The 24358-nt window shown below is 54.8% G+C and overlaps 2 protein-coding genes across 2 annotated transcripts; both read right to left on the reverse strand.

Annotated features, from left to right (window-relative positions):
- Positions 1-30: 30 nt before the first annotated feature.
- On the reverse strand, positions 31-6353 carry IFITM10 (interferon induced transmembrane protein 10). Its single transcript, XM_040559866.1, has 3 exons — positions 6268-6353; positions 4988-5405; positions 31-343 (listed from the first exon to the last, which is right to left on the reverse strand). The coding sequence occupies exons 1-3, from the start codon at positions 6291-6293 to the stop codon at positions 194-196; spliced, it is 594 nt and encodes a 197-aa protein (XP_040415800.1). The 5' UTR covers positions 6294-6353; the 3' UTR covers positions 31-193.
- Positions 6354-9745: 3392 nt separating this feature from the next.
- Positions 9746-24318, reverse strand: CTSD (cathepsin D). The gene is made up of 9 exons (XM_040559224.1): positions 24034-24318; positions 23375-23531; positions 21311-21434; positions 19763-19881; positions 15806-16005; positions 14818-14940; positions 13759-13903; positions 12932-13030; positions 9746-12385 (listed from the first exon to the last, which is right to left on the reverse strand). Exons 1-9 carry the CDS (start codon positions 24096-24098, stop codon positions 12224-12226), a joined length of 1194 nt encoding a protein of 397 aa, XP_040415158.1. The 5' UTR covers positions 24099-24318; the 3' UTR covers positions 9746-12223.
- Between the last annotated feature and the right edge of the window lie 40 nt (positions 24319-24358).

The raw sequence follows: 24358 nt of genomic DNA on the forward strand, positions 1-24358 counted from the left end.
GTCTACGGCCAGGAAGAGTAGGCTCAGCTGGGCTGATAAACTCATTTAACTTTTATTTATGTGTTTACTTTTTTTTTTTTTTTTAAATCAAAGTGGAGTTGTTTTATTTTTTTGCGTCCTTGCTACAGGAAACAACTGCAGACACTTCTGGCATAGAGGCATCCTGGCGGCGGCCGCTGCTGCTGGCCTGGCGCTAGTAGTCAGTGAGGGGGTACCGCAGGAAGATGAAGATGAGGATGATGCAGAAGGTGGCGAGGGCTGAGCTGGTGATGTTAAAAAGCCGGGCAGTCTTGGCATCTTCCACTGCCCCGTTTAAGTCATTGAGGAGCTTCTTATCCCGGACCTGAGACAGAAAAAAAAAGAGAAGTAATTGGGAGATGTATTGTGCTACTATGTAATACATGAATTAAAGTACTAAAAAATAATAGTGCATCCCCAGGGAGAGCTGGGTGCTGCTGCATCCTCCTCATCGTGCCATGCCATCCTAGCAGCTCTGGGACTTGCATCATCTGGGCCATAAGGCTGGTGTCTTGGGGTGTTTGGGTGCCTCCTGCTGCACCAAGGCACCCAGTGTGCAAAGCCGGTGCAGGATCCGACCACAGCTTGAGGGCTGGGCTGGCAGCCCTGGGGTACCAAGCTCCTTCTGCAGCTCTCCTGCAGCTGGGGGCATCTCCACTGTTGACTTCCAGCCCTAAAGCACAGGTGCTGTCTTGTTATCCTGCATGCTGGGACACCCGTGGGCTCACCTTGGGGTGGGTCTCCAGCTGGGTCAGGAGTTTGCGTGTGTCCACACCTCCTCCGGGCTGCCAGGCAGCAGCAGTGGCACCAGCAGGCAGCAGGTGGCACTGCCAGGCAGGGGATAGTGTCACCAGGCAGGGGACGGTGTCACCAGGCAGTGGACGGCGTCACCAGGCAGGGGATAGTGTCACCAGGCAGGGGATGGAGATGCCCAGCAGCAGACCCCAGACCAGGGGGTGCTGTCCATCCCTTCCTAGCAGGGCTCTGTGCCCCTCTCCAAACCCGCAGCCGGCCCTCGGCAGCTGGAGCCCAGAGGCCGTGGGGTGGAAGGACCAGGGCCTTTTGACCCTTTTTGCCTTTCCCGCAGCAGGGTGGGAGCATCCTCAGGATTGTGCAGGGCTGTGCCTCGCTGCGTGCTCAGAGGCCCCAGGGCCGTGCTGCTCTCACACCCCGCACTTGCTGTGGAGCAGGAGCGAGCTGAACGCTAGATGTCGGTGGCAGGCTGTGAAATCCCGCAGCCAGCCCCAGAGTCCTCCTAGAAACACTGAAAGCCTTTTATCGACCGGGAGCTTTCTGAAAACATCCTGCGATGCATTCAGACCACGTCTCAGCCACTTTTTTTTTTTTTTTCTCCCTCCCTCCCGCAGTGCTGTCCTGAAAGCCTGGTGCCGCTTGCCCAGCATGGGGACGGGCAGCAGAGCCCCTCAGTCCCGCTGGGCCGTGCTGGTTCGAGGGACCGAGTCCTCAAGACGGTGCTTCCAGTGATGGAGATGGCCCAAGGGACAGCAGCAAGCCCGTGGCGGCCCCTTTTTGGCAGCTGTGTGTCCGGCGTGACTCGCCTTGGGAACATTTCTGGGGATTTCGCATCCTCCTGGAAACCTGGGGAGATGCTGGGAGATGTGGAGCTCTGCCTCGGGGCAGCATGCCCTTAGTGGTGCAGGGCAGCCTCGGGGAACCTTGCTCTGCATCCCGCCGGGGAACCCAAAGACAAACCCCGTGAAGTGGTGCGGCTGGTGCCTGCTGCTGGCCCCCTTGCTGTGGGACCAGCTCCTCCTACCAGCTCCAGACGAGTGCCAGAGCCCCTGCAGCACACGAGCATAAAGAAGAGGTGTTTCTTGCTCCAAATTGCTCGTGGTCAAAGCCTGGAAGCTGTCTCCTTCCTTCCCAAGGTGGGGACAGGTCCCCAGGGTCACAACCCCCCCCTCTCTGAGCCCAGATGTGGTGTTTCCTTAGTCACAGTTACTTTTCTCATCGTCATTTTGACCTTACCACCTTGCCAGAAATTATTAGGGGATTTTGGCCCACATAATAATAATAATAATTTCGGAGAAGGCTTGGGATGGTTATCCTGCACCTGCTGACCGCGGGGCTCCCCCAGAGCACTGCACAGTGGCTTTCTGGAGACACCGCCAAGGTAGAGCTTAGCTCTGACCCAGCTTGGCAATTTCTACTTCCCTCCTCCATGTCACCAGCACAAGGTGGCAGTGGCCTTTCCTCCACCCCTGCTCGCCTACCACCTCCCTGCTGCTCACCTTCTCTTCCTCCACCTCCAGCAGGCTGGTCCCCAAGGGCTCTTTCTCTCCACTTTCCCACCTGCATCCCCTGCCCTTCATCCCCTTGGAGTTTTGTCATCACCTTCCTCTTCAAGCGCTCTCCTCGGCTCCCACCGCCCCGCTCCTCACCTCAGCTCCTTCAACCCCACTCCATGCCTGCACCCACCCACCTCTCTTCCACCGCACGTGATGTGCAAGCCCCCTTTTCCATCCCTGCTGCTTCCCGCTCCCTTTCCACCTCCTTTCCCTGCTCCCAGGCTCAGCCCCTCTCATTTTTAGGAGCTGAGAGCTTGCCGGGTGGGTGCAAAGTGCTGCGTCAGCTTCCCAAAGGAGACAAATGGTTTGTTGATAACGAGTCTAAAGAGGCCATATTTAAGGCAGCCTGGTGCTTAGTATTCAGCCAGCAGCTGGTTGGATGGATGCTTTGGGAAGAGGCTGGTTTGCCTGTAAACCCATTCACAAGCAGGGCTCTGCTTCTCTCTGCATCAGGAGCTTCTTGCTCCGGAGGGCATCCTCGGGTTTATTTGCTCCGTGGATTGCCTGGGACCTCTCCAGCCCACGTTTCACCCTTGTGCCATCCATCACCTGGCTGTTGCCATCAGTTTCTCCCCCCTCAAAAACCTTTGCTCCTCCTGAAGAGCAGACTGAGAGCCCGCCTGGGAGGCACTCCCTGCTCATCAGGGTTAATAAACACCAGGGATTTCTGCCGGTCCGCTTCCACTCAGGAAGGTCAGCGGGCAGCAAGAGGGGACAGCAAACAGCAGCACCCAAGGCAGGGTGCTGAGGGGCAGGCAAGGAGAGCTCAGGTGGCTGTGCCGGGCCACCCTGTGTCTCCTGGTGGCAGGAAAGCTCCAAGAGCAGCCTCACGGGCTGAAGGAGCCACGGGAGCTTCTCGCTGCCTTGATCTCCTCACAGCCCAAGCGAAGCTCCCTGATCTGCTTCCAGAGAGTGCTGAAACGGGTGGGAAGGTGGCTGCGTGCTGAGGTGCCGGCTGGAACACCTCCGGGGCCTGGGGCACAGAGGAGCCCCTGATTTATTAGCAGCATCAGCCTGGCAAGAGCAGGTGACGTTCATGGCAGCGTGCTGTTTGTGATAACAAAAGCAGTCCTTTCTGAGGTCTCTAGATGTGTGAGTTATTTAAAGGAAATGGAAAAGCCCTCACCGGGGAGCCGTGCGGTGCCACCAGAGTACAGACTGCAGCTCGACCAGGAAACCTGGGCTTTGCCAGCCAAGGGCTCTGCCTTCAGAGGTCCCAGGGAGGGCTCGGGGAGGGGAAGCCCTACCAGCACACTGCTCGGGCCCTACGAAGCACAGAAATCCCCCAGGAGCTGGGGTGCAGCTCGCTGCTGCCCCACCGCCCTCGCACCTGGCTGCAGAGGTACCTGCAAAGCCTGGCTGGGTGCAGAAGAGATGAAAACAGGCTTCAGGACAAGTGGCCCTAACATCCCACCTGGTGGGGACAGCGTTATGAGAAGGTCCCTGATGCCTTCCCCAGCACCCCAGGGGCTCCCTAGCCCAAACCTTTTGCTGCCACCTCCGTGTCCCTGTTTCGTCCCAGCCCCGCAGCAGCCTGAGAGGCACCAAGCTCTCGCCAGCCCTCCTGCCATGTGCCAGCTCTGACCTGTGTCCCCAAGGGACATTTGCCTGGTGTTTTCCCCTCTGGCAAGGAGTCCCAGCTGCTGGAGAGCTCCCAGAGCAGAGCAGAACAGCTTCTACATGCTCAGCTCGGCTCCGTGCCATGTCCGTGCGGGGACCACCACGTCCACCCCGCAGTTACCGCTTCCCAAAAGAGCCTGCCACAGCCATCTTCTATTTTTCTCTCCCCGTTTCAGGGCAAACTTGCCCATTTCTGTTCCCTTTCACCAGTTATTTTTTTTCACACCAGATTTTATGCCCTCTAGACTTTTTGCATACTGATGCTCTGTCCCGGCGCGATGCTCCAGCCCCAGGTTACTTCTGGTCTCACTTTGGGGTGAATCAATCTGATTCCGTGGCGAGGCCGCCCTGCACGCTGGCCTCCCACTAAGTGCTGCTGCCAGCAGGCACCGGCTAGCCGCTGTCCCTGAGCTGACATGAGCGGGGCCGCCCCTCAGCCCCCGGGCTCTCTGTGTGCACATTCGGGTGGTTTGGGGCAGGGCAGGGCAGGGAAGAGCAGCCCCAGGCCCTTTCCCATAGCCACCAGGTGCTCTGGTGCCCCAATCCCACATCCCAGCCGGGCTGCTCCCCCTGCAGCTTTCCTCTTTTGGGGTTTTGTAACAAGAGAAAGGGCAGGAAGCAACGAGGCAGGGTTACTCTGTGCTTTGCCAACCTGTCCCCCTCCCGCTTGCCGGCAGCTGGGTGATGCTGGCCGGCGGCTTCCCCTCGCTCCTGCCCCACGACACAATGCTGCCGGACCGGGGCCCATCCTGCTGAGCTCTCTGACCCCCCCCAAGAGGGGACCGAGCACCAGAGCACATCCAGCACGAGCTGAGCCCCCCTGCAGGGAGCCCCCTGCTGCTTTAGGTGCCCCTGGGGACACCGGGGCCAGCCCAAACACCCCTTCCCCACCCAAACCAACACCCCCAGCTCCAACACACGTCCCCATCCCAGCACCCAGAGGGAGCATCCCCTCCCGTTGGTGGCAGGGATGTGAGGGACATCCCAAAGCGCTCCCCCCCCCGTCCCTGTCCCCCCTCCCCGGGGCGCTCGGCACTCACTTTGAGCGAATAGGCCAGGGCGATGAAGCCGAGGCAGCAGAAGTTGAGGTACACAAAGTTGAAGATGGACCAGAGATAGTAGTCGTTGACCTCGGTGGTGTCGGGGTAGATCTCGATGACGGTGGTGGGGTTGGTCATGGTCTTCTTCTCCACCGAGTGCTTGCACGGGACCGCCGGCCGCAGGCTGTCCCCTTTGCAGCCCTTGCTCTCCATCAGCTGCGCGGCGGACGAAGGGGACAGGACGGGGGATGCCTGCCGGAGAGCCGGGGGCTTGGCGATGCAGGCGAAGCAGCCCTGGGGGGGACCCTGGGGGGGCCGGGGGGGCCAGGCCGCCCCCTCAAAGGGGCACGAGGGGCCCAGGGGGGGGTCCTGCGTCCTCTCCGTGGTGGCGGCCACCGCGGCGTCACCGCGCTCTGCCCTGGCGGAGGGAAAAAGGGGGGTGAGGGGAAGGGGAGACGGGGTGACGGGGTGCAGGGGGCAGAGCGGGGGGGGGGACAGAAAGGGGGGATGTGGGGGGGAGGCGGGAGGCAGAGAGAGGGAGCGGGTGGCAGAGGAGAGAGCGGGCAGAGGAGCGAGGGAGCGGGCAGAGGAGAGGATGGGGAGGGCAGGAGGAAGGGGAGGGGAGAGCAGGGGACCACAGAGCCGTGGCTGCATCTCGGAAAGGGAGAAATCGGTGGGGGGAGAGGGGGAAATTACGGGGCAGCACAGAAAGAAAGGAACAAATCGAGGCGCGGGGAAGCGCTTGGGAAGAGTGGGGGGGCGGCGGTGCTGCAGGGAGAGTTGCCAGACAGCCGCGCAGCCCCCCGCTCCTGCCTGCAGCCCTCCAGCTGTCCGGCTGTCTGTCCGTCCGTCCGTCCAGGCCTTCTGCTCCCCGTCCCATGCTGGGATGGGAGCGGGTTGCTGGAGGCCGCCGTGGGGCTTTGCCGGGCTGTGCGGTGGAGCTGGCTCGGTGCGGCACAGCAGCCGCGTCCTCCCTGCTCCCCCTCGCTCTCTCCTGCTTTGGTTTTATTATTATTATTACTATTAATTATTATTATTATTTGCTGAGCCCTCATCTCTGTGGGATTCCTGACGGGGTTGCGTTTCCCAATCCCTTTCACCTGCCAGCAGTTCCCCCCCCCTCCCTTTTGGAGAATATCGTGGCCGGAGACGAGGAGGAAGAGGAGGAGGAAGAAGGGGAAGAGGGGACGAGGACAGAGAATGGGGAAGGGGGGGTGGGAAGAGGTTACCCGCCCCTCTAAGCCCCCTTGTAGCCGTGCAATTAGGAGAGAGCAGTCCACCTCTCGCCACCCGTCTGTCCATCCATCCGCCTCCTCGGAAGGCATGGGGAGGAGAGGCAGGGATACTCACGGGGAGGGATGCGGGGAGCCGCAGCATATCCGGCTCAGCACTGCCTCTTCCTCGCTGCTGGAGTCAGGGGAGGAGGGGACGGCAGCGCCGGGGGGTTCCCCAGCAAGGGGGTGGGGGGGGTCAATGGGCAGCACCCCCAAATGTGCTCCATGTGGTAGGGCGACGAGGACATGGCGTGGCAGAAGCGAGGTGGGGCAAGAAGTGCCATCCGTGCTCTTGGGTGGATGGAGAAGGGATAAATCCTGCAGGCACCGAGCACCTCATGGTGTTGGCTGCGGGATGCAGGGCGTGTGGCTGTGTTAGGGGAGGGCGGTGGGGATGCCACGAAGGCCGGAGTTGCCCAGGAGGACCTGGCTATGCCCGGGCTTGGCACGGGATCAGCAAAAGGGTTTCTGCCTCCAGTTGTCAACCGTCCCAGGAGCCAAAACCTGGGGTGCTGAGGCTGCTTCCCCTGGGGATGTGGTGTCGGAGAGCAGCGGGTGCGGCGCAGGGACGGCATGCAGGACATCGGGAGGATGTGGCGGTGGCACAGGGACACAACATGCCACCCCACAGCCCAGCCCCATGCAGGCGGCTTTGCGGTGGCAGCTAGGGTGCCAGGGAAGGGCGGCAGAGAAATACCAGAGAAATCCTACAAATGGATTTTTTTTTTTTTTTGCAGGACTTTGCAAGGCTTGTAAAGAAGCCGGGTAAAATAAAAGTCTACACGAGCATTACCTGCAGGCGAAGGGAAATCCTCTGTAAGTGCTTTAAGCCTACCCTCAAAGTGCTGAGCTAAGAAATAGTGACTGATTCACTTGGCTTTTTGCAACCCGCAGCTGTGCAAAGCATCCTTCCCCCAGGAGGAACAGTGAAACCCCTGGTAGGCAGATTGCTGACTGCCCAAGGAGATGCTGCTGCCCCATGCAAGCAAGCAGAAGGTCCTAAACACCACGCTGCTCTGTGTGTGTGTCAGAGGAGAAACCAGCTGGAAAGCCAACATCCTGAGAAGCAGTCCTGGCTGTGAACTTGGGGATAAACCCTTTAAATGAGCGGGATTGCACTGAATTTCGGATTGTACCATTAATTCCCCTCCTAATGGTAATGAATTGCAAGGTCCTGGGTATTGGCTAACCATTCAGGGCCCCAGAGTGAAAAGTCAATCTTCAGCATGGTGAAAAATGATCATCAGGGAGCCATGTGGTCCCCCAGAAAATTAGCATCTTTAACAGTCACTAATGAACTCGAAAATAAGGTAAATGATGAACGGAAAACATCAGCGGATGGCATTTATTTGGTGTAGTCAAGCCTGGAGAAGGCTGTGGGGACATCAGCGAGGTCAAAGCCAGGTGGCTAAGGGGCAGGACCTCAGCGTGGGTGACTCCCAGCATTGATCAGAAGGAGGGAACAAAGCTTCCTTTCGCTCTGTGATCCCCCGAACCTCAAATTCCATTCATGGCTTTCCCCTGAAGTGTGCAGCGCCACTGGCAGGACTGCCGGCCCAGATGGGGCACAGCCCCACCTGTGTGTCCGGTCCTCCTCCCTCATCGGCTCCTCCACCTGCAAACAACAGGTTTGCATCAGCTGAAGATGAGCCTGTTGTTTATTTGTCTTGCCAGCGTTGTGTAGTGCTCCTCTTCTTAGCGTCAGGCAGGGACGGAGGGCGAGGACAGGAGGAGACGTCAAAGAGGGGACCTGGAGGAGGTGGGAGGAGGTGGCAGGGTGGTGCTGGGGAATGTGGCATGTCCTGATGTGAATGGGATGCTTTAAAAAAATGATGTGAAGAATAAATATATATATATATAATTCTGCATTATTTGAACACTGCTCCTATTTTCTGTGGGTCTTTAAAGTTCACATGTACAAGCCCTCCACCTTAAGGGCTCTGCAACAGAAAGATATTTCCTGTCCCCAAAATAATTCTCCTGTAATCGAGCCCCTCAGGGCTCATTCCTACCCTCCCTAGGAAATTCCTCAGTGGGTTGCTGAGCCTCATCAGCAGCAAGGCGGTCTGCAGCCTGGGAGGGTGAATCCCATCTCCCTGCTCTCCCTTGATTTCTCTCTCCTGTCCTCTGGTTTCAGTCTGTGCTGCATTCCTTTTCCCCTCCTAAAGGAACCTAAAAATAAACAGATCAAAAAAAAAGAGCATAAAAAGGAAAAGTCACCAGCCCCAAACAACGTGCTTAGTCATTCGCAGTTATTAAAATAGTTTCTAAAAGCAACAAATTGATGTGCCAGCCAGAGGAGCACATTACCTCCACCAACAAGGGGCCCGATCCTTCCTTTCCTCATGGCCTGCGGTGAGGGCAGGTCCCGTGGGAGCAGGCTATCAAGTTGTCAGAGATGAGTTTCTGCAGGGATGTTGCAGTAACCGAGGGTGGCTGATGAAAACCCGAGTGTTGGCTGGGCAAGATAACACAGGGCTGAGGCCAGGCTGCCTGTGGGGTTGTGTGCCCTGCTGGAAAAGCACAGGAGGACAGTCCTGGCTGTCTGCTTCTCCAGCTCTTGGCCAAGATCGAGCCTGTGATTGTTCCTGCTGAGGTGCAACATTCAACACTCACGGTGTGTTTAAAGGCATAGGCACAATCCCCATCCTCCTATTTCTATCAGTGACATCTCCACCCCTTGGGCTACTGAGGAACATCAGACAGCACGATTGGTTTTTGGGACCCAGCTAGCCCCTTTGGGGTTAGATCCATCCCTTTAACATAGGGCAATGACTGATTGGGGTATTAAGGCATCCTGGGGGAATAGAGGCTTGGGACTGCCAGTAAGGAAATCAGTTAAGCTCTCCGCATGCTTAGATCTGCGCTCAGAAAATAGGATGGTACTTGGCTGCATCTGCCTTGCTTATGTAGATGATGTTTTTTTTCAGAGTAGGGATTAGCTCTTATCTTGCACCTGGCATATGGGGCCTTCGTTCTGCATAGGAGACTCCAGATCCCAGCACTAGGACAGCAGCGCTAGGACTCAAAAATCACTCAGTCAGACAAGAGAAAGGGATTTTTGCTGTGTTTTGAAAAAAAAAACACAAAACAACCCTGTTTGTCATCCCAGACTCAGTGTGAACTCCACATCCTAGTGTGTTTCAGGCTGGAATCAGAAACTGGGTTCCTGCTTTGCCCCCTTTAGGGCCACACGTTGTCCCAAGCCCAGCAGGAGCTTGTCCTAGCAGGCCCGGACGACCAGGGAACCAGCCAGTGGAGCTGTCACATCATCCTACAGATGCTGGGCTGCTTTCATTACTTTGAAACAGAGAACTCCAACAGCCTCCCAGCATGTTCCCTGGTCAAAGGGAAGGAAAGGATATGTAGAAGTCCACTCAGGAGAGGCACCAGACATACTGACCCAACAGAATGGGGGAGGCAGGCCCCTGACATCAAGAAAGGATTCAGCCCCTCAAACTGCTCAAGGAAAGACCAGACTCAGTTAAGGGGGAAAAATACTGTATTTCCTTTTCAATTTCCTAGGATGAGACAGTAATTCTGACAGCAAATTAGATTAAAAAAAAGTCACACAGTTAGAGTTTGGTTTTAAAATGCAGATAAAAGAACAAGGGGAGGAGACCCAGCTCAGTGAAGGTTATGATTTGTACAGCAAACGCAGTCGCAGTCACATCAAATAAACTGCTCCTCCAGCCTACCCTATGATATGCCACCCCGGGCATGGTTTTCGGGCATGGTTTTGGGCCACGCTCCTCCCTCAGGCAGTCACTGTGGCTGAGGACAGACACCAGCCCAGAGCCAGGTTCCCCTGGAGGCTACCCCATGGGCAGCACGAGGCATTGCACAGCCCCCAGGACTGCTGGATGATGGCACGTTCTGCACTTCCCACTAGGATCTGATGCGGAACACATCCCAAACCCACCACCCACACCACATCAGCTCTGATTAACAGGTACGCGGATGCCATCTCACTGTGCTGGATAAATCCTGCAGCTCGGGGTTTATTCAGCAGGACCTCGAGGTGCTCAGTGCACTTAATGTGAAGAGTGTGCTCTCTGGAGAGGTGCCAGAATAGCTGTTGATTTTACAGCATCTATTTTTTTTTTCCAGTAGCATGCTGTTCTCAGTCTGCAACAGATGTCCTCAGGCATCCAGATCCGGGTTACAGGTCTAAGAGCAGGCAAAAGCAAGCTTTGGAAGCAGCAATCACACCCAGGGTTACATTGGACAACGGATGCATTAGAAGTGTGCTCAGGTCTGTCGCTACTGCCCATGCCAGACCCCTCCACGGCATGAGCTCTGGTTATAAAGCCAAACCAACCAGCTGCAGCAGGTGGGGACAAGAGACATCTGCAGGCTAGGTGCCCCTAGGAAACCCCTAGCTGGGATTTCACCAGCTGTTCTGTCCAGTCTGGGGTCACCTCTTGTGGTGATCTGGTTCTCTTGCAACCCTCAGCTTTCTCTCACCTCCCTAACCTCAGGACCTGATCCAAAACACTGGGAAACCAACGTGACTACATTCTCTCCCTCAGCATGGACTGGGAGCCTTGTGAAACTCTGTTCTGCTCTGTGACTTAGGACACCTGACCATCTTCACAGCTACTTGTCTCCTTGCTCACCCAATGTATGCCTACTGATGCCAGCCCTGTGAAGCAAGCCGCTCTGTACATGCAGATTTTGGATCTCCAGGAGGAAGGCATGAACGTGAGCACAGCTTCAGCTCCCACCTCTCCAAAGCAGGAACGCACCTCACTTGGTCTGCAGCACAGAAGGTAAATGAACAGAGCTCTCACTATTAATTACATGGGAATGACATACCAGGTATGGGGGTGTTAAACCCTGGGTTTTGGAACTGGGCAGTGGAAGGAGCAAATGCAAGCCCACAGCCTCCATGGCACCCTCCTGCCTGGAAGCCTCACTGCCTCTGCCAACTGTCTCTCAAGTCCGGGGCAGTTCAAAACACTGAGGATAATGTTTCCAAGTCTCATGTGATTTAAGCTTGTAGATCACTTAGCTGCTTTGGGAAACATTACCTTCAGCTCGCTGGCTCCAGATGAAGTTAAGGAGGAAAAACTGGAAGAAATTCACCAGACCCAAGAGAACTTGGGTCAAGTGGCTTTGCTCAGCCTCCAGAAGAAAGCTGGGCTTTCAGGGACATGAAATCAAGTGACTTTTATTAAATACTATTGTGACCCCCCCCCCCTTATATTCTTACTCCCTGAAGAGTCCCATTGGCTGGAGCCCCCCTACAAATCCCTGCCCTGTTAGGTCTAATAGGCTCGAGCCAGGCATGCTCGCATCACATCCCCAGCTCTCGCTAGTGTCATCACAACACAAAAGACACACTAACAGAGCCCTTGGACTCCAAAACTCAACTCCTGTGCATGCTACATGATTCCCCACTGCTCCAGCCCAGGACATGCTCTCTCAGGACCAAGCCAGCACCAACTCATTGAGAAGAGGTCTAGCAACTGCTTCCTCACCCATCAGAGGGGTGAGGGACTCCTTCCCCTTCCACTCCCCCACTTCAGTGACAAACCAGAAGTACAACCTAACATGTGGGATAGCTGTCTCCATCCTTCTCCCCCAGTGAAGAAGCCCCACAGCTCCTCTGCAGGAGCAGGGCCAGCCAGCTGCCTCCCCAGGAGCAAGACCAGTGCTGGGAGACATTGATTCTTAGAGCTGAACAATTTTTCTCAATCTTAAATACCGGGAGATACAACAGTAAGGAGAGGGGCTACTCCAGCTGGCATTATCAACTCAAGATGTCCCAGCACCACTTATTCAGAGGGGGAAAAGTAGCTAGCAGGGCACTAACAATGACTATTTTCCTGATAACTTTAAATCTAGTTCAATTTTTTCTCTTCCACTGACTGGGTTTCTAATCCTGGTAAGCTTTCTCTACAGCTCCTGTGTGTGCAAGTGTGTGTATGGCGGAGGCAGTGGGGGGGGGGTCAGGCGCTTAGACACATTTGGCGAAGCCAACAGAGTCATTATCACGGTCAAAGACAGTGTAGTAGGGACCAATGAAGACATCCCCCAGGATCCAGAGCGGGCCACCAGGGGGTGGGACGTCCAGGCCTGAAAACCCACTCAGACAGATGGTCTCTCCTTGTACAGAAACCTAGGGAGAAAAATGAGAGCTTCAGCCAAAGATCCCCACCTCTCCCCAACCTCAGGAGCTTGGCAATAACACCTGCCAACCCCAGCTGCTTTTCAGCTGCACAGCCCAGGATCTGTACCTTGTGAAAGCTGTGAAATCTAAGAGAGACTGCTGAAGTTCTGCGCTAGAAGTCAATCCCATATCATGGGATGGCTGACATGCCAGACCAGTAGCCCCTGTGAGAAGGCTGGCCTAATGCTACCAGAACTCAACAGAAGAGGGCAGAGGGTTTGTAGAAAGCTCCATAACTGCCTGCCCTTCTTTCCTCCCCGCAACAGAGAGAGCATTGTGCAGGGGATCTTGTTCCTGCAGGACCTTACATAGGTTTCCTGGACCCAGCAGCCACTGCCACAACCACAATCTTTCATGCTTTCCCCTCCCTGCCACCAAGTGCCTGTTCTGGCTTTGCTTTTGGGTTTTAGATTTCTTGGTTTAGCTCCAAGCAAAGAAGGCAAAAGTTAGGCCCTGGGGAGAAGAACAGGCTGGCAGAATTTGCCCTGGACGCACCTTGAAGACGTACTGCTCTCCGGTGAGCTGGTAGGGCTTCCCTCCTAGCGTGAGGGTGACAACAGGCAGAGATGACACCTTCTCACAGGGGATCACATACTGAAATAGAAACAGCAAAGGCTTCAGATGGCAGCTCCCAAGTCCTCAGGAAACAGAAAGATCTTCCCCAGGCAGAACCACATTTTTCCCATCCTCCCCAAATACTCATCTCAGGGTGCAGAAAAACCTTGAGCCAGGGCAAGCACACTGCTCCCACTCCAGGCTCCAAACAGGGGACAGAGGGTTTTAAGGACAGTTCAGGGCTGTGGGGATGGAGCCATAGGATGCCAGGTTCAGTTCCCAGCTCTGCTGAGTCCCTAGGATCCTTCCTAGGGGCTCCCTGTCCCTCCAGGATTTCAGGGAGGAGAGACGACCTTGGGAGATTAAGTACGACAGTTAAAAACTTGGCAGGGAAGGGCTGTCATTTGCATTAAATGCATTTGTATTAAAGTGCCTCCGGACTCTCATTAACATGAATCCTTGAATCCTTGGCCTCAGCCACAACTTGCACCCCTCTCCCCCACCTTCCAGAGGGATGGCAGAGGTGACCCAAAGCCTCCCAAGGTTCACAAGACCCAGGCCCTGCTATTTGTCTTATTTCCATCCCAAAGGACAGAGGAGTCCCTGCTATGCAGGGAGCTTTTCCAGGAGCACAGGCTGGGATCAGAGAACAGGGGAAGCAGGAGACCAGTGTCTCTAGAAGCATCTGGGTGCAACACACCCAAAGCAGGGAGTTTGCAGATGCCACAACAGCCACAGACTCGTGCTGTGCCCCTCCCCAGCCTCACCTGGCCCTTGATGAGTGGTTTCGCACCAATTGCTGTCTGCAGCTCCTTCACTTCCTTGGTGGGGCCGGTGATGAGCGAGGTGCCTGTGTCCACAATGGCCTCGCAGCCCCCCTTACACAGAGTCAGCCCATTGGCAACATCCACCCTAGGGAGAGATGCCCAGAGAGGAGACAACCCTTAGAGATGTCCCAGCAAAAGCGACAGCAAAAGAAGAGCTGAAAAGGCAAAAACTGAGCCTGGGCAGAAGGGACACACATAGAAGGCTGCACCAGACACTTATGGAAGGTCCTTGGGAAGGATGAGTGCTCAGAATTTTGATGCAGCACATTTGTTTCTCTACCCTACACAGCCCCTCCATGCCTCCAATTAAACAGAGGCCTTGCTGCATGACTGTGTTTCTGCAGACACCCTGGACTGCTATCTGCATGCTGGTGCAAAGCACCGCAGCTGATGGGCACACGGACAAGCTAAGGGTGATGCATTAGGGGCTCTCAAATCCTGGTGCTTCTCATAAGTTTGTGCTACTGCTAAAAGAAAAGGGTTAACCAGGTGCTGAGACAGCTTGGGGGGTTGTGGGCAAGGGAAGGATTCACATACATTAAAAAGGCAGGAGAGAAGCTGCTTGGCTTCCTTGCCTGCATCACATTTCACAGCAGTGCAGACAGATAAAGCCCTCCAGCCTTGATCTCTGCAGGCATTGCCAACGCAGCATGGCTTGGGGAAGATGAGAACTAAGACCCTGCGCCAGGAAGGGCAGCAGTCCTTGGGAAAGAGGCACGCACTGATCACAGGCTGCTTCTCAGCTCCCATCACGTGGGAGAGCTCAGAATAGACAGCGGGGCTCGCCGGCCGGCAGCCCGCTCCCCTTCCCCCTGCCTCCAACAATGCATGCTGATTGCTGCGCCGTGCCCTTCAGGCAAGGGCTGCCTTCCTGGGGCCTCATCCTGCTCCTCCGCAGCTGCTGGCAAGCAGCTCAGCAACATTTAACACATGGGAGGCCTTCAGCCCTGCACCAGGCATGAGGAACGCAGTGCTGTCTGCACACACAACAGGACTTACGCATCCATGTGGACCTGCCAGTAGGCTTTGCGTGTGACGTTCACCCAGCTGAAGTCACCGCTGTAGTATTTGGGGTCAGTGCCCCCAAGCAGCAGCTCGCCGCCTGGCTGAGCTGTGGGGTCTCTGAAAGAAAAACCAAAAAATCACCAACAGAGGCAAGGTGATGAAAACCCCTCCAGGTGTCCCTGAAATACACAGCAGGACATTCGGGGGTTTATAGCACCATGTTCATAGTGTTGGAGAGAGACAACTGGTATTGAACTATATTATATCAGTGTAAGGACAGGTACTCTGAGATAGGCTGAGGTGAGGAAGGGGAAACTGGAATATTTTCCAAAGCACGCTGCATAGGTTAACTGTGCCCAACTCTGTTGCAACCGGCGGCCTCAGAGCCTGATCCTCAAGGTTGCTGTCAGATAAAAGGTTGCTGCTGAGCAGATGGGAAGAAATATGGTGATGGGGGAGCGATGGCGCTGGAGCTGCCAAAAGCAGCCCTCTGTCCTCCCCTCTCCAGATCTGCTACTTTTTTGGCTCAGAGTGCCCTGGGGTGGGCAGCACTAGGGGGAAGGCACTACATAGCTTTCCCAGGGCAGGAAGAAGAATCAGCCCCATCAACAGTGTTTGTATAAGAAGGCAAGGCCATGTTGCTTGTGGATTTTGGCTGCAGGCTAGGGCTGCATTCAACCCTCTAACTCGTGCTGCTTTAGCTGCACGCAATCTTGTGATCACAACCCTCTTTGTTTTTATTTCCTCTGGAAAGATCCTCCCTCTCTTCATCAGAAGCAGCAATCAGGTAGCAGATCTACCCAGCTTTTTGATCAGTAGAATGGCTGCTTTTCTGCTCCTTTTCCTTACTTCACACTGACACAGAAAAGGGTTTGGCCCTCCTGCTCCAGCGAGGAGAACTGACTGACACCTCCCCAGCAGTGCTGGCACAGGTGGGGCTTGTCCTGGCAATGGGATGTAGTGCAACCAAACCCAACAGTACCTGTTCAGGTAGAAGGAGAAGATGTTTTTCTCAATCAGCTTCTGCTGCATGACATTATCGAAAAAAGGAGTGACCTTGTCCACAGAGATCCTGGGGAATGCCATGCCCAGGATACCATCGAACTTGGCAGCAATGAAGGTGATGCCCGGCTGCTTCACGGCCTCCCCAAAGATCTGGTTCTTGATTTTCAAGTTCCCGAGCTGTATGGAGGTGGGGACAGAAGAAAAAGAAACATGAAGAAAACTGATCCACAGGACCAGGGTGGAAATGGGGTCTTGCTGAACACAAGCTCAACACACCACCATGCTTTTGCCCTTGCATTTGATGCCCTTGCATCAAAATCAGACATCCTGGTGCCACTCTGCTTGGTGGGGAGAGTCCACTCTGGTCACCCAGTGGCACCTTGAGTCCCTGCAAAGTCCAGCGTGTCCCCACAGGCAGAAACTCTGCTCACTGTCCACCTCAGCCCTTCCAGCCTCCTGCTGGGTCCTGGCATTGGCCATGCCATTTTGCAGCTCTTCCTCATTGCACAGATGGCACCGTATCACCTCACGTTCCCCTACAGCCCTTCCCTTATTGCCTACTGCATCCTTTCCCCCTAATTTGAGCAGCTCTTGTGCTGCATCATTCCTCAACCTGGGCTTTTTCTAACTCATCTGTGTCCCACCTCCTTGGGTGCCACATCCATACCTAGTTGGGACCACAAATTCTCCTCACCTCTGCCAGACTCACAACCATCCCAGTATAATAAATATTCTCAGGGTATTACTTTATTTCCAGAATGATGACCAACTTGCAGACACCTCCCATGGCAAGGGAAGACCCAGCCCAGAAAGTGAGGTTGGCACAAAAGCAGTAGTCAGAGCAAGGTGAATGCAAAGGTCGTGTCTGTCACCAGCCATGAGAAGGACTGATGTTCTCCACTGGAAAGCTGAAACACCTCTCCCCCCTCACTGGGGGCAGATCCCCAGGAAGAAGGAAATTGCAGAAAACTGTCCTGTTGGCGAAGCCACCCAGCTTCTGGCTCACCACAGGCAATTTTAGTGTCTGTGCTAGGATTCCAGCAATTGGCCCTGTAGTAAACAAGGCTGGACTGAAAAGCTTGGTCTCTCCCACCTGATGGCAGATAACGATCCCTGTAAATGACAAACATCCCCTCAGGGTTTGACAGCCTGTGACCAGGCAGGCAGCACTGGCTTTAATGGTATCTGCAGCTTCGAAAGGGCAATTCAGCCTTGCAATAGCTAAAGCCACACAGCAGGATGTGGTCCAGAACAGCTCACAGTAATACATCCGCTCACAAGTCCTAGAGATCTCAAAAGCTGTTTCAAAAGGTTCTGCCTCTTGAAGCAGAAATGCAGAGAGACCACTCTCTACCTAGGGCAGCCACCCAAAGCTGGTCCTGCAGCAGCTCAGAAAGCTCAATAAGGCTTCTACTGAAGGAAAATAGACTGATAAGACTGGGTTTGTTTGAAGTCCTCCTCAAGAATGCAGAGAAATTGAAGAGGCAAATAACAGCCTGGCAGTGGGGTCTCAGCAGGCTTGTTTAAACTCTGCCCATGCTCAGTCCTGAGCAGGACTGAAATCCAAGTGCATAATAAGTGGAGCGCTGATGCCAGATGACAGATCTGCTGTCTCCATCGCTCAGCTGGCTCTCAGCCAGACACAGAGTAGCCACAAGTTTTTATCAGTTGAAGCATGAGGTGCGCAGTGAAGACAGATGAAGGTGAAGGCACCCAGAGGCACTAAGAGAGGGCACTAAGAGAGGTGGAGAGGGCTCCTCCTGCACCCATGGGTGTTACCTCTGCTGTCCTTGAAGGACACCCTAAGGTTGGGCTTCAATCACAGCCAAGACTCCCCATCAGCAGAGGTCTGACTGGACCTGCTCTTTGTCGGGGGGCAAGCAGAGCAGTGCCATGGAGCATCACTCCTCCACAGAGCTGGAGCTCAGCACCATCTTTGAACAAAAGTCAGGGCTGAGTGGCAGAGGGACTCAGGGCCACCCACCAAGCAGTGCCTTTCAGTAGGGTGGCAGTGCTACCACATGCTTCTGCAGCTCTTTCCACCCATCTGGACAGCAACCCCAAAGGTTGTTTCAAAGTGTCTGCACTTCAGAACTACACCAGACTGTGAACTTGCCTATGGAAAGGAAAGCAAGGAGCCAGCACTGGAAACATCTTGGCATCCAAGCTGAAGGTCCCTGAACCCACCTTGCTCCCCTGCACCAGAAGAGTGATGCCGCCCATGACCCATGCAAGAGATTTCTTTTGCTCCTGCCCAGACAGAAACCAAATGCTACCAGCCACGCTGTTTGCCGACAGCCATCCCCACTCCCCCTAACAAGCTCAGGCACAAAATCCTTCCTCTGTGCTGCTGGGAAGCAGAGAGCTAATTAGCAGGCAGGCATTAGGGTGATAATTACAGAAAAAAGCTGCAATTTTCCTTCTGACTCACTTCAGCCCCTGCATTAAGCCGGAAAGCGCCTAAACCAGCCCACACTTTCACAGGACAATAAAGCCTGCTGTTCGCCTCGCTGCCCCACTCCATGACCACAGGAGCAACTTCCAGACCTTGTCCCAGAGCACCCAGCCACTCTGCCACCAACCCTGCTGGCAACAGCCAGCAGCACAGGGCCCAGGGCAACATCTCTGCCTGTGTTTTATAAGGCTGGCATAAGAAACCATTACTGCTACTTGCAAGATGTCTTTGTGCAGCAAGAGGCATGGAAAAGCTTGGGCAGGAGGCCATTGTCTTGTTTTTTCCTCAGTCAAACAAAAAATGCAGGAAACTAATTGCACAAAGTGAAACTGAAAGGGTTTCAAGCTGGGAGGGCTTGAAGGGCAGGAGGTAGAGAGCAGGCGTAAAAAGCTGCTGGTGGTCCCCATGGCTCTCCCTCACAGCCCCCACTGATTTTCAAGATTCAGTGAGCCCATGAAAAATCCTCTCCCCCAGAGATGGACCTGCCCCAAAGGTGGTAACTTTTGAGCTGGTGGCAACTTCATATGCAACACACGAGCCACATCCGGTGTTTCAAGGCTAGCTTCAAGTTTTCCTGCCCTAAGGACAAGCTATAGAGTGCTTGCTCCTTGCTTGCCCCCAGCTCCAGGCTCTTCTTTAGCTTGGATGCTTTTTCTCCGATCCTTATGAAATTGGTAAGCCTACACTTTCCAGCTGAAACTAACAAAACCAGAAATACCTAGATTTCTGTGCCTACTCATAATGCTTGGTCTCCCCACCCTAAACAAACATATGCTTTTATTATCCCAGCAAGGAGAGCCAAGTAACCTTGGAGCACATGCCATGCACTTTCAGCAGCTGACACACTTGAGTTCACTTGTCCCTGGGAATACCCAGAGTCCCTCGGGCAGGGCACCCACTCTTCACAGGGCAGAAAGTTCAGCCTTTGCTCACTGAAAAGGAAACTGAGACAAGAAACTACTAGCAAACCAGCTTACCACCAGCCAGGCCAGCAAAGAGAATGCCCAAGACATCTGAACATATGAGCACCACTCCACGTGGAACGAGGATGGGGCTGGCTCCATGGTGGCAGAGCCCATTTCTGCTTGGTGTGGCCATCAGCTGCCCACAGGGATGTCTGCTGCCATGACAGCAGCCAGCAGCAAGGTGGGCATCCCCAGCAACCCACAGGGTTGACATGCACTGAGGCTGGGAACTTTCCAGGGTCAGGAAGAAGAGGACAGCCAGAGCACATCTGCAGTAACACTGTATGTATGGCTCAGGCTCAGTTCTGCTTTTTCTGACCCTCCGGTTAATCCCTTCCCTGCCTGCCTTTGCTGTAGTCACCTCCTCACTTCAAAGCACTTAGAAACACAGGGCTGAAGCATACTTGATAGGAGTGGGGCACTCCAGAAGTGAGACCCATTGAAGTCAAACTGCTTTGAGTGCTTTTACCGAAAGCTGGCCGGGGCAGCTGGGAGAAATGCAGCCATTACTCACCGTGACCGTGTCCTGGCTCAGGTATCCCGAGAGGCTCCCTGTCCCATAGTGGATGGCAAACTCTGTGCCGTTCTCCACGTAGGTGCTGGATTTGGAGGCATCGTACTTGTGGTGTAGCACTGCAACCCAGGAGTGGGAAAGATGGACATATGGCATTAATTCTCCTTTACACATCAAACGAGCGTCAGTCACAAGTGAAAGCCAACCCCCAAAGTAACACTGGAAACACCTGCACTGCTGTTTGCCTTCTCCACACCAGCCACAAAACCTCTGCTCCTCAGTACCCAGCCCCACAACCCGCCTGGGGCACCAAGACAAGCAGAGGCTTAGCAATAAGAAAGCAGGTTTGTCTGCAACGAGAAGGTCTGGGAATCAGGAGGGGAGATCCAATTTGGCACTTCAATAGGATTTGGCCACAGCACGTTAAGAGCTTGGAGTATATGTGGCTAGTGCATCAGGGCACATTAGGCAGCAGAGAGGCAGATGTCCCCATGGCTGCCCACAACACCATGGAGAGCTGGGGAGCTTCAAACAGTCTGCTCCACACACAAACATCTTCTGTTTATGTATTTGTATTTTTTTTTTTGGCTAAGGCTAGCTAGAATTTTTCTACAGTCATTGCTTTTCTGCACGTAACACAAAATATTTTCTCAGAACTGGGGCTTCCCCCTGCCCAGCCTGCCTGTCCCTGTGAAGGGGGTGGAAACTGTAACATATCGCTGCTTTGGAGCCTGGCAAGGCATGATAGAGCTGTACGAGGAGGGCACAGGTCCAGGTTTCCTCCCTGCCCTTGACAGCCACCAGAGGTCACCTCTCCTGCTCACATTTGTTGGCTCCACAGGGTCCTCCACTCTGCTTAAGCTGCACAGCTGGGGCTTTTAAGGGGCACTTTGCCATAGCCACATTTGACACCTGCATCTGTGGAGGTTTATCACATAGTAACACCACAGAAGAGGAAAAAAGAGAAAGCATGTGATTCCTTAGACATTCTCATCCCAGAAAACAGCATTTACCTGGTTCTCATTAATTATAAAATCCATGAACATGTAGGCACATGCTCCATGCAGCAATAAAACAGAAACTAGGACAGTTTCTATCAGATCTGGCAAGAAGCTGATTTTTTTTTCCCCCAGCATTGCGCAATGGGACAACAGTCTATAATTTGGGGAGAAACCCTGCGACCTGTGGAAGTGCTCATTGGTTCCTGGCTGCAGGACTGCGGCTGCTCAGGAAGGCTGGAGCTTGTGCGTGGGTGATGATGAGAGGAGAAGAGAAGCTTTTGGAGACAGGGCGTGAACCGGAGAGACAAGGAGGGCTTGGCACCATCTCAAACCTCTCCTCCCAGTACAGATCCTCCCTCCAGGTGGATCAGCAGGGTCTACCATCTGCACAAACTACTCTGCATTAGCCAAACTGTCCCCTCAACAGGCAGGCATGATAACAATGCAAGCCAGGGGCTTTCAGCTAATCATTGGGGTGTGGGATCTGCATTTTGGTCCTGATGTTGATGCCTACATCGTGCGTGGAAGGATAAGCCATCCCACTTACAGCAGGCGATGTCCAGCAGGTGACAGTGCACAGATGGCACCCACAGGTTGGAGGAGCCAGTGTCAAAGACCACAGTGAACTTCTGCGGAGGGGTCCCGATACCAATCTCGCCATAATACTGGGCCTGCAAAAAAGAGAAAGGGGCCTGTGAGCAGAGGTGCCCACTGATAACAGGGCATGCCCTGCAGAGCTGCTCTGAGCTACGGAGATAACCGCTGCAGTGGCAAGGGACAGGCACCAGGAGCCCCGGCCAGTACCCACACACAAGGGTGGTGGGTGTCCTGGTGGTTTGGAGGCTTCCAGGGAACACAAAAGCATGTAACAGCAAGGGGAAAAAAATCACAAATGTCTTTCCCAGAGCTTTTTGGAACAAAAATGGGGATTGCTTCTTACATAAACATTGTCCTCCTCTCACCCGTGGCAGTGACATGCTCCATAAGGGAGGCTCCCTCAGATGTTCAAATGTAATTACAGCAGGTGGGAAAAGGATAATCAGGGAGAAGCAGGACAGGCATTTGTAGGGAGCACTTTTAGGGCATGAAGACACAGCAGAAACAGGAAGGTGGGCAGGCAGAAACATGGTTCACAGCAGGGAAGAACAAGACAGGAGGAGGCCAGGGCAAAGCACCTGCATTGTTGAAAAGCCAGAACAGCACAAGCTTGCTGGGAAGCTGCTGTGCTGGCAAGTCTGGGGGAAGAACTGCAAGTCACAAGCAGCTGGGCCTGCCACAGCCACAGGGGTTTTCAGTGCTGGCTGGTGAGCCCCTGGGGTGTGTGGGAACTGAGTTTTTGTCTGGGTGTACTCAGTTAGAAGGGAAAAATCCCAAGACAGGATTATCAGAGCTGCCTGCTCTGAGCTCACCTCCTGAACAGTTAGCCCTTTGGGGTTGCTCCCTGAGTAATTAATAACCCATTGCCATTAACCACAACAGGGAGCCAGCGCTTGCTTCCACTACCTCTGGAGTCACCCCACCTAAAAATAACCCGCTACAAGTTTCCACTCCACCACCACCAGCTACCACCAAGGTCAAACCCCTTCCAAGTGACGGGATGTTTAAACTCACAGGCTGCTGCCAAACAAAATGGCCAAACCACTGCATGACAAGGCTGCAGTGACCCCATAAATCCCATATACAGACCTGCTGGGGAACATATGGGGTGGGCAAGGTGTAGCTGTGCCTTTTCTCTAGCTAGGAGGGCTCCTCAGGCTTTGCTGGATGTGCATGGTCCCAGCAGCCCCTTATCTCATGCCACAGGCTCACTTTGTTGCCAGCAACGTTTCAGGATGCCCCACTTCAGCATGGGAGCTTTCCCATCCCTCCTACACTCAAGACAGCATTTTTGCTGGGCATGCTCTGGGGCAGCACCTGAATTTTTGGCAAGGTTCCCCAGCAGCCCTCACCTGGAGCATCTCCAGCACGCCAGAGTGCAAGGCAAACATCCCAGCTCCAACAGCACAGGGCTCGGCAGCCCCATGCCATGGTGCTACAGGCTTTCGACATCGCTGGTTAAACACTCACAGCCCTTCCCCAGCAAGGTGCCCGGTGGGGACAGGGCCAGCCACATGACAAGCACAAGGAGCAGGGCCAGCACCTTCCCTTTCCCCGGGCAAGGGCTGTGCATGGGACACCTGCCCAGGCAGCAGCACCTGCGCCATGGGGAAAATCTCATCTTTATTACCTGGGTATTATGGGATGGATGATTTTCCATGCAGAAGAGGATGGGGGGGGACAAATTTTACACCTCCACGTGACAAAGCACAGCGTGGCATTGCCAAAACCAGCCAGAAGAGGTTAAGAACACCAGCAAGCACACAGGCCCCTACTTACAACCATTATACACAGCAATTAGGGAGAAAGGAAAAGAAAATAGGTCACAGGAGATGCAAACACAGCAGCTCCATGGCACCAAGCTTATTATTTTTAACTTCTTAATGATGTTAAGCAACTGCAAAAGGCTTGGAGTAGCCCTACAAGTGAAAGCAAGAGGTCAAAGCTCTGTGCACAAAGTTTCTCTCCCTCCTTCAGCTTTCGGCAAGGCCGGGTGCCCTGCTGGGGTACTCACATCCATGTAGTTCTTCAGGATCTCTGGTGTGGGCTCAGCCAGGTCAGCAAAGCCCAGCTTGAACTTGAGGAACTGGGTGACAGCGTTCATGTCAGGGATCTCACTGCCCACCTCAGTCAGGACACGGCGCATGGAGGGGAATTTGGTCAGGGGGATCCTGCAGGATGAGACAGCTGGTTAACAGGAGCTTCTATAGGGGGGTGATTATGGGATTTACACACTCACACTGCCTCCCTCCCTATAACCCCCTTGGGAACACCACCCAAGCGCAGGGTGCACGCACAACACAGGGACCCCCAAGCCCCTACAGCCCTCTCCTCCCTCACCCACCCGAAAACCAGAGGGGAGGTGGGGAGCCCTAAAATCCCCCTCACAACCAGATACACGTGGGGGGGGTAAAATCCCAAATGGGGGCACCCCCCAGGGGGCAGAAACCCCAAATAGCAGCAGCCCCAGCTCTACTACTTGGATCCCCCAGCACAAGCCCAGGCAGGACCCCGACTCCCATCCCCATCCCGCAACAGCACGGACCAGGGCCCCCACCCCATTACAACACGAACCAGCACCCCCCGCCCCACGCGTGCCCCCCCTCACGGAAGCACTCCGCAGCCCTCCACCCCCTCGCAGCCCCCTTCCCGCAGCCCCCCGCGGCCCCTCACCGTATGAGGGCAGCGCAGGGCCCTAGCAGGGCGGCGAGGAGCAGCAGCAGGACGCGGGGCCCCATGGCGGCCACAGCACGGACCCGTCCCCTCACAGAGCCGCGGCACCCGCCCCACCCCGCCCGCGCCCCCCCCTTTGTAGCCGCGGCCCTGGGCCCGGTCAGCTGACGGGGAGGGGCTGCGCACCTGTCACGTGACGGGGGGGGGGCACAGCCCCGGCCCCCTCCTCGCTCTCTGATCCCACCCCGTGACTCAGCCCGCACGGAAAAGGGGAATAAACACCGGGAGGCTGTCACGAGCGGCCTGATCTTGGCTTTAGTGCTTT

The sequence above is a fragment of the Cygnus olor genome, chromosome 5 (assembly GCF_009769625.2).
Source record: "Cygnus olor isolate bCygOlo1 chromosome 5, bCygOlo1.pri.v2, whole genome shotgun sequence".
Taxonomy (NCBI): domain Eukaryota; kingdom Metazoa; phylum Chordata; class Aves; order Anseriformes; family Anatidae; genus Cygnus; species Cygnus olor.

Bases quoted from the DNA above. Each gene is read 5' to 3' on its own strand.
- CTSD (XM_040559224.1), bottom strand. From the start codon at position 24,098: ATGGGGCCCCGCGTCCTGCTGCTGCTCCTCGCCGCCCTGCTAGGGCCC. The intron at 23,532-24,033 runs GTGAGGGGCCGC...CTCATCCTGCAG, and splicing joins CCCTGCGCTGCCCTCATACG to GATCCCCCTGACCAAATTCC. The intron at 14,941-15,805 runs GTACTGTTGGGT...TTTTTCTTTCAG, and splicing joins TTCTCCTTCTACCTGAACAG to AGACCCCACAGCTCAGCCAG.
- IFITM10 (XM_040559866.1), bottom strand. From the start codon at position 6,293: ATGGATGGACAGACGGGTGGCGAGAG. The intron at 5,406-6,267 runs GTGGACTGCTCT...TCCCTCCGCCAG, and splicing joins GGACAGACGGGTGGCGAGAG to GGCAGAGCGCGGTGACGCCG. The intron at 344-4,987 runs GTGAGTGCCGAG...TTTCTGTCTCAG, and splicing joins CCCTGGCCTATTCGCTCAAA to GTCCGGGATAAGAAGCTCCT.